At 35.6% G+C, this 9927-nt stretch overlaps 1 protein-coding gene across 1 annotated transcript in view; it reads right to left on the reverse strand.

Moving 5' to 3' along the window:
* The window catches only part of EML6 (echinoderm microtubule associated protein like 6), a 111740-nt gene that overhangs the window by 56569 nt on the left and 45244 nt on the right, over positions 1-9927 (reverse strand). The window contains exons 6-8 of the mRNA XM_010004607.1: positions 9234-9369; positions 5679-5880; positions 51-188 (exon numbers count right to left, since the gene is read on the reverse strand). Of these exons, the coding sequence (XP_010002909.1) occupies positions 51-188; positions 5679-5880; positions 9234-9369 (476 nt within the window). The remainder of the gene's footprint in view (positions 1-50; positions 189-5678; positions 5881-9233; positions 9370-9927) is intronic.

The raw sequence follows: 9927 nt of genomic DNA on the forward strand, positions 1-9927 counted from the left end.
AGCAGGAAAAAAACCTAATAACATGAGAAAGTAATGCAAGATTTTCTCACCGTACTCGCAGAACAATGAAGGAGCCATCCTTCATTCCAAGTGCTAACTGGGATCCGTCTGGACTGAAAGACACACTCCTCACTGCTTCTTCCATATTGCACCGTGCTATCAAGGCATGGTCAGCAAGACTCCATAATCTGCACAGGAAATTGAAAGCAGCAGGATATTTTTCTTGACTCCACAATTATTTCAATATAATCAAGAGTAAATACAAAAAGTCTAACTCAATTGGTAAAGGCCCATTTGCATGAATACTTTATGTTGGATTTTATAATGTATTGAGTTTCTTTCCAACCGTAGAATGAAGATATTTTCTCTGATTTGAGCTTATAGGGTGACAGAAATTTAGTTTTTAAAAATTCACATTTTATCAATCTAGAAAATAAAGGATGTGTACAAATGAGTGCAAATAATACAAAATGAAGCTTTCAGACACCTTCAAGTCAAATTCCAGGTTCAAATTTCTTTAAAAATAAAGGAGACTTTCCTGTTCCCAGTTCTAACAGGGATGGCACCTCAGACCTGAATGAATTCCTGCAATAGCAGAGAAAACAGGGTAAAGCTAAAACTACATAATCCTTTGGTGTAATCTCCAGACTTTACTAGTCTGATGCAATAGAAATCCCCTAGAAGAATAATTTTTTAAAAACAGTATCTGTAGCCAGAAAGAGTTAATGCAGACCAGACCAAAATTTTCACTGAAAGTGAAAACAATACACAGGGAGTATAAACATTCCAAATGTGAAGAAAATTTTCTTGTCATAACCCTGAATGAACTAGTAGACAAAATTGCATGTTGATTCACATAATTTTAAAGAAAAAGAATCAATCAAAAATTATGCCACAAGATGGAGAAAAGGCAATAATGTACCTATATCTTTCAGAAGGAATGGAGTTTCCCAGATCAGTACAGGCTGGCTAATCAGATCTCTGTAGCATGTAAGATTTAGAAAAATAAATAAATAAATACATAAATAATATGGAAGAAAATGTATAAAAGACCTCTTGGGGCAGAAAAATTCAGTAAGCAATACTCAGCTATCTTTATTTTAAGAACAGTGTTGTAAACCAAATGCATTTATAAAAGACTTAGAAAATATTCAGTAAAATATCTGAACAGTAGTAGATGCAATTATTGGCAAAAGTAAAGAAAATGACCATGGGTACAAGAAGTGTAGCATGACACTGGATCAAGTTTTATAGTAAACTTCACAGAAAGCAACAATTAGGTTGGATGAAGGTATTACTAAGATTTATAGGTACTAGCTTTGGAATGGTGACATTTAATATTGTTGCTAAAGCCACTGGCACAAAAGATGAGAAGGCTAATGAGATTTGCCCCAGGCAGCAGGCTGGGAAACACTGTGAACCAGAGATGGATTCATCACCTTGGAAGAAACAGAGATCTCTTGGTGATGAAACAAATGGACATGGCACTTCCAAAGCTTTATGTCTAGCACTGTGTAGTAAGCTTGAAACACATGTGGAACGAACAAAAAGGGGTTCTCACACAGGTTTTCAATAGTAGAATGAATATGATGCAAGAGTGAGTTGCAGACAGGTAAAAGGAAGCTTAATCCTAAATAATATTCTGGGTGCTATTCCAAGAGGTACACAAAACCAACAGCACAACACATAGTGACCTCATCTGGCATATTCATTATAAATTATCTCAAGAAATTGGAATAAACACAGTGAAAGATTATTAGAATGACTAAGGAAATTAAGACTGTATCACATTAATGAAGACCAAGAGAGTTTAACTTTTGTACCTTAGCAAAACAAAGGCTAGGAAGTTATAGTATAGCTTCCAAAAATACATTACTAGGATGTCAAAGAAGGAGAAAAAGTTATGCTGAAGGACCATGTTGGCACTAGAGCAAATAGCACAGACAGAACATGAATATAGCCTGACAAGCAGGAAGTTTCTGACTACTCCAGCAGTACCATTTAGATACAGACATGAAGTAAGAGTAACAGGAGAAAAGAACATAAGGACAGATATTGATAAATTTAGTAAAAGGTTTATAGAACCGGGCTGCCTATATTGAGAAAGGATGGTACTCTGTGACCTGAGCATTTCTTTTTCAATCAGAACCCTTTGGGCCTCATCAGATTAAGGATGAGTTATTAGGATCAGTCTAGAACCAACAACCTTGAACAATGCCAGAGAGGTGCAAGGTTGAGAAAGAAACATGAAAAGGCTTCATTGTGAAAAAATGTCAAGTATGGTTTCCTGGTGGAAAAAAGGATGTGGGATGTTAAAACTTTTCATAGACAAAACAGAAGCCAGATTCTTAGCAGCTATGCTAGGGAGACACTATGAGCCCAAGACTATAATGAATAAACAAGAAAGGATTTGGAAATATATCAAAGGAAACTCCAGGGTAATATTTGCCACTAAAATGTTGCTTTCGTGTGAATCACTTTGTCCAATACGTTAGAAGCATAATTGAAATACATGGCACTGCAAGTTCAACAATTACGTTTTCTTAGAAAAAAGCTCTTTAAATTAATGGAAGGGTAATTCCAAATATAAGCTTTTTACATTTGTAACAGAAAAAAACCCCAGTTTGCACACATACAGGCATTTGTATACACAACTGACAAAATAGAAACCTGGCTTTGCTTATGGAAATAAAAAAAGGCATATTTTCCATCATACTACTATTTTTTTTTTTTTTTTTTTTTTTTAGCTGTATCTATAAACTATTTCTGTATTTAAAGTGTATATATTTTCAAATAAGGCAAATAAGTGTTACCATTCTTTGGCAACTTCCCTGTATATTTGATTAAATGACTGATTTTAAAAATAGGCCAAATAGGCTCACCAAACATTATTTTATTAGGGAATATTCCAGTCTTTTCTGTCATATACCTGGCAAGTGAGTTTATTTACTGGAGCACATACTGATTACAGCCTCCCAAGAGGCTTACTAGCAACCACTTCATTTGCAGAAAAAGCTGTAACTGATGACAGAAGCTTTACTGCTGCTTCATTTCATTCAATTGACAAAACAATGCTCCAAATAATAATAAAAAAAAAAATATTAAAAAATCAGAGATATAAAGATTCAAATGGATTAATTAAAAAAACAGGTTGACCAAGTTTCCAACAAATCTTCTTATAAATGCAGGAACACAGAAACAGATCATTCAACAAGACAGAGCAGCAGAGATACTCTGCCAGAACAGCAGCTACTTGTGGTCCTGAAGCTGGATGTTCTAACACTAAAGACACAAAAGGACACATGTGAGGTCCATTGAACAAACATAATATGTATTTCTGTATGCCTTTTGGCATTCAGATTAGATACATGCTTTTTCCTTTTCCTGCTGTAAGAGGGAGGAAGCAGGCAGCTTTCCTAGTTGATAAGCTTTCAAAGTTTAAAATGTAGGAAACCTATATTTGGCGAGAGCCTTCCCTCAGCTGTGCTAGGGAAGATCTAGAGTAATTCCCCTTAACTCTATATAGGTCCTTTTCCTTTAGACATTTCACTTAGACATGAGAAAATTATCTGTCCCACTAAATAATTTTACTTGTAAGATAATTTTAATTTCTATTACATAGCTAGTATTTTTAAAATAATTTTATAAACAAATATGAAGAAAATTTACACAATAAACATGAATATAGAAACATTCCCATCAAATCTATTTTATTACTTTAAAAAAAATTGTAAGAAAATCCTTTTTTTAATCTCAATGAAACTATAGAAATATTTCACTAGAATTCCTCCCATGAAGCATTAGTATATATAAAGAAATAGCACTATCTGAACTAGAATTGAAATCCCATATCCTCTAGTGCATAAACAGCTAAATGAACATGTGATGTAGTGCAGTAAATACACTTGTAATATTAACAAATGCACTTTTAATAGAGTGGCAATGTTCAAAGGCATCAGTGAGATAGTAATAACTATCACAACAATAACAATCATAAAAACACCACTAATTAAGACTTCATGTGCACAAAGAGCATGCTTGCACAGTCTTTCATAGATGGGCACAAGCTGATTCCAAGCATGCTCTGAGTCAGCAGTACATTGTCGCGCTCCACACCAGAGCTGAATCATCACATTAACCAAGAGATGAGTCCAAGATAATAAATCCAAAGTCTTAGCATGGCTTATTAGCTTGAGGGCAGTCCAATGCTAATCCCAGCTTTGCAACTTGTTTCAGAACTGGCTTGCATCCTACTAGAATGCAGACAGGGTGAATTTGTGCCTGTCTATGAAACTGTGCAGACAAACCCCAGCAGAAGAAGACTATCCATACATCTTATGAACTGAAAGAAGTAACACTAACATGTAGGAAACAGGGAGATAATGTGTCTGACCAGAAAGCTTCAAGGCAGAGGTGAATCATAATGTGGAATCTGAAGGAGCATAAATTAGAAGATTTATGTGTGGTAGGAGATTGACTTCCCATTGAAATGTGGCCAATCCACATGCATGTTTCTGAAATAAGGTGACTAGTAGTCCATAAAACCTGAAAACTGTCTGGTAACCACTTGGGGATGATTTGAAAATATGCAATCAAATTACCTACATAAGATGAAAAGCAGTCATTATCCATTTGGCATAGGGATGGAGAAAACCTGATGGAGGGGTTAGAAATTAGGATAATAGGATCAGAAGAAACCACTAGTTTGGAAAAGTAAGCCGTCATGAACCCCATTGCACATACTGTTCTGCGGGAGGTAGCTCTGCAGGGCAAGGGCAGAGCCACAGTCTGAGGAAAAAGTCACCAAGACTTCCATAATAAAGCCAGGTCTCCCAAAAAATCTCTGCAGTTCCCAGGGGCAATTTTGGCAGTCAGTAAAATGTCAGTCTCCTTAATCACAGGTAAACTAGTCACAGTTAGTAGTGTCCCTGCCCAGCAGAGATAACACACAACAGATACGTGGGTATGGGAATACATTCACTACACTGAGAATCTTAGCTTAACCTCCAAACTTTACAACAAAGTCTTACTAAGCATATTAAAAATGTTTAGTTTTTTTCAAAGCTTATAAATTTGTCAAATTTTAACAGGGACAAGAAAAGAAAGACCCTTGAGTTTGGGACAACTTCCACAAACACATGTACAAAACTTCAAAACTCTGCTACAAAGTCTTGCAGCACAAGGGCTGCAACTAAATATCTGAAGGGTCATTCTCACTGGGTAAGCCAGGGCATTTTCATTAATCTAATTTTGTAACATTTTAACTGAATTTGTTTTAGATCCCATTTTCTAAACCCTTGAGGCTGAGGCAGTCACCTGCTGTGTAAAACATTGGTCAAAGGTATTTAGGTTTTAGGCTAGTTGCATAGTATTAACAGAAGAGGTGACCATTCTCCATTTAGATACCTAGACCTGCTGTACAGAACAGTAATGAGAACTTAAAGCAGAGTATAAAAATCCAGCATGTTTTGAACACAAATTCTGATCACTTTTACGTGATGTGTGAAGCCCAAATATGAGGGCTGAAGAGAAAAAACAAAGCTGCTAAGAAAACCGTGGGGGAAAAAGTGTTGTATTAATGGTGTCTTAACATAAGGCCAAAAAATAATAATTAAAAAAAACTCGAATAAAATAATGTGTACATAAATGAACAAATAAAAGATAAGATCTAGCCTTACCGTACAGATCGATCATCACTGCCTGTGACTGCTAGAGGCTTCTTTGGATGGACTGCCAGGGCCCAGAGCTCCCCTTCACAATGACCCTGCATGATCAGCATGGGTTTATCTCTCTCTCTCACAAGCACCTCAAATATTTCACTGTCCTGTGTCCCTGCCAAAAGTCTGTCTGCTTTCCAGCAGACACTTCGGATGGACAAACCTGACAGGGGACAGAATAATTTTTGATTAATGAAAATGACAAGAAAAAATGATAGTACAGTGAAAATCATTAAGACCTCAAGAGTTAATTTATAGCAACTTTCATGTTTTGAAATGAAAGTCTTATAATACATCACAACTGATGAAAATCTCAAACCAGTCCTATTTAATTATCTCAATTTTACAGAAAAAGAGAAAGTTCAATCTTGGGAAAATGCTGAGTGTCTAACTTCTACTGCCAGCTTCTCAAGGCACCAAACCCTAATGCTTTGCCTGCACCTTGGTAATTTGCTTTAAAAGCCAATTCAATTTCATTTGATTTAAAGATATAAATTTTAGATTAGGTGAGGTTCCTGTGACTGAAGCTGGTTTTATTCCTTTTTTTAATGTACTTTAATTTTTTAAACACTTACATAAAATATTGGATTAAATTTTAATTATTAATTTAAACAGCTTGTGCCCATGTTATCACACATCTCCACTTAATTGCAACTAATTATTAAAAAAAACCAAACCAAACAAAAAAACCCCAAAGCAATAGAATCTTATTTCTGTAACTTTTAGAGAGGTAGATCTTACTCCACAAGTCTGATCTTAACTTTGCAGCTGCAATTTTATTAACCACAAGCTAAAAAATACCCTCTTGGCAGGCTGAGCAATTTGATAGCACTGTCTCGTTGACTGCCTGCAGTGTTTGTGTTTTCTGTTTCTGTATATGAAAATTAAAGTTTTGATAATGTATCTAGATGCTGTGAGATGTGAATTAATAAAGAAATCCATTGGTCATATAGCCAAGGTCAACCACGTCGTCATTTTCACATCTTCTGGAATGAAATACACAATGCAATTAACTACTAGTCACATTAAAAAATTCACCGTAGTCATTGTGTAGCGTCTCATCTTGCCCATCTTTTAATTTTGATAATGTCATTTTGTGACTTAGCTACATTTATACTGACGTTTTATGTACATCATCTTGATACATACCACCCAAGGAATGAAGTTCAGATGTTAAAAGGAAAACAAGTATTAAGTTTTAGAATGCAAAGTACATATTTTGATGTGGGCAAGGTAATGTTTTTTGGGATGTTTCTGATTGTTACTGGTGATGCATCTTATTTTAAAAGTGGATAGTAATCTTCAGTACAGGATGACTGATGAATGAGCATATACAGGGTGAGGAGTGTGGGGAGTGGGGTGGGGGCAAAATCTTCCTGGCAACCTAGAAAGAAGTTTTAAGGTTGAAAGTTGATGCCTTTGCAATCTGCTTGGGAAGAAAAGTAATTGGAAAAGAGGGACAGAAGGTCATAGATATGAAGTTAAGGCTACCACCATTACTTAAAGTTACTTATGTGCACAGACTGATCCCTGCTGTTGACATAACTGAAAATGAAACACAATTTCCAGCCTGTTAGTAGCAAGCACTAAATGGTGATCATTGGTGGATGACATATCAGACAGAAACAGCAGAGGACAGAGACAAAAGAGGAAAATCACAGGCAAGAATTGTGTCACACTGAAAGAACACAAAGAGAAAAAACCCTGAAATAGGGAAAAGATTAAAAAATAACTAACATTATGATGACAGGGTATAAGTGCATGCGTGGATTTTATGACCTGCAGTCATCCAAGGTCCCAATTCCTTATAGCTGTCATCAGACCAGCAGTCCCACTGCACTTTTCACAGATATACCATGATATCTTTTTACTGAGTCTCATGGTTATGCTCATGGACACACTGTCTTTGACTAAGATTTGATAAAATTTTGCAGACTTGCTTAAATCAGTTCCCTGCCATTCAAGCAGGCAATATTTTTATTTGGCAAACAAACATAAACTTGAGGATTACAATTCTTTACAGGCAAGATTTGGACAGTGTTCTAGTTTTAGTTTTTAGAAATCTATTTATCAATTTTTCAAAATTGCTATAATTTGCATACAATTCTAAATGGTAACTCAATTCACTTTCTGCAAATGAAATTTTTAACTACATTTGCCAAGAAAGAAGATAGCAAGAACCGCTATGGACTGTCTCTCAGTCATATAGCTGCTATTAGTTTGCCTGGATCTACTCAGCTGCTCCCATCTATACATTCAGTACCCATTTTGTATGTGAGCATTGCTTTCTCTGTGTCACCCTTCATAGATGTTTTTCTGACTTTTATTAGGAACAGACTGCCTGAAAGACTACTGTTAGCCAGGATTGACCTGATTCGCCCGCATGTACAGGCTTAGTTCTCCACAATTTTTAGAAAGCATTTCTAAATTGATCCAAACTGCTGTAAATGACCATAAGGTACTGCTATTGTTTCTGGAAATGAATGCCAAAGATTATCATTCTGGCTGCAAAAAGCTACATAAAGCCAGAACTACAGAGCAAAGGGACTACTGGTTGGGTGTATTTCACAAGTGGTTTGAGTGCTAAATTTCTTGCATTGACACTACAGTAAGGCAGACTGGTAGAGCAGTGTTCATCAAAGGCTGTTAGGAATTCACTTGTTCAATGAGCCTAGATACATGCATTTTGCAAGTATTAGAATCACCATCTGGCCTGGATTAAGTAAAATGGAAAAAAAATAACAACTTTTTTACTAGATCGCAGACCAAAAACTTTTAATCTTCTTCATGGCCTCTTGATTATTCCAATGGTAATTTTAATATGAAAACTAAGACTAAAAACATAAGCTAAACACCAGGGGAAATTAACCATTACAAAGTTGGCTGCCGAAAGTGTATAAAGCCTGCTTTAAACCAGCAGACTGCTGCTATACTCTCAATCTAAATGGATGAGTAGAATTCCCAGAAGACTAAGGTCTTCATAAAGTGTGCATTGTCATCTATGGAGAGTATTAGTGCTCTGAGAGTCTAAAATAAAGTGATGACTAAGCTTGGAGGAAGTATGATTAGGTTTAACAATTATGATGGCCAAGAATTTAACAGCACTATATTAAATACGCCAAGTGCTACCATTCTAAATGAACCTAACGGAGCACTCAGATGCTCAGCATCTTTGAATATCAGGTTTCAGAAATCTCAATTAATTAAATGAATAGCAATTAATTAAGTTAAAGATTGTCTAACTTTATTTCCCTGTCTTTTTGTGCTTAATTAATTTTTACTTATCATTTTGAATTTGCATTATGGGGAGCAGCAATGATAAGCACCCCTCTGTTTATACTATGAAACATGGAAAACTCTTTAGGCTACACCATTGCCAGGGATAAAAGGGCATACAGATCTCAAAAGTAAATACAGCCATTAAGTAAAAAAACCAACACTATGCAGAGACATTTAAATTGTGTCATAATCCATTATCCAGATGTGTGTTAAACCATTAAAGTAATAGCTCATTACCTTTGTATCCTTGTTCAGTCTCCCTGAGATCAATTTTAGTAATCGGTTTGAAATCAGTGTCCCATAACCGAATGCAACCATCTCTCCCTCCAGTGGCAAAACCTTCATCACAAGCATACATACTAAAAATTCCAGCCTGTTAACCAATAGTATAACAAGTTTTAAACTTCTTTACAATTGATTTAAACACACAAGGCAAATGTTTTTCAATAGACTCCTGTTAAAGGCTAGAAACTGTTAGGCAGCAAAATGTTGTCCATCCAGAAAGCAAACCAGCAAACACAGGGGGATACTTTTATTTCAAGTGCTCCCACCTCAGTCATTTATGCAGAACATTCTTGTACAAATAGCAGTGATATGGCCTATTTCCAGACCTTTGTATTTGGTTTAGTTAATATTATTGTAAGGACTATTAATAAATAACGGAACACTTCAAATAAAGAGTTATCCAGAAGAAACAAAAACAAGCAAACAAGCAATACAAATATTCTTACAGGTGTGGAGATGATTGAGACATTCTTTCATGAATTCAGTTCAAACATCATTTGGAATCTGACAGGAACTGAAATAGTGTCAAATTCATTCTCTTTGTTGAAAGACATGTTTCTATTACAGTTTCAACTTCCTCTTCATTTTTTAAAATGCCTCATTATTGATGACCATGCTGTACTACACTGAAATGTCTCATGGAATT

This window comes from Chaetura pelagica, unplaced genomic scaffold (assembly GCF_000747805.2).
Source record: "Chaetura pelagica isolate M959 unplaced genomic scaffold, ChaPel_1.0 scaffold171, whole genome shotgun sequence".
In the NCBI taxonomy this organism is placed as follows: Eukaryota; Metazoa; Chordata; class Aves; order Apodiformes; family Apodidae; genus Chaetura; species Chaetura pelagica.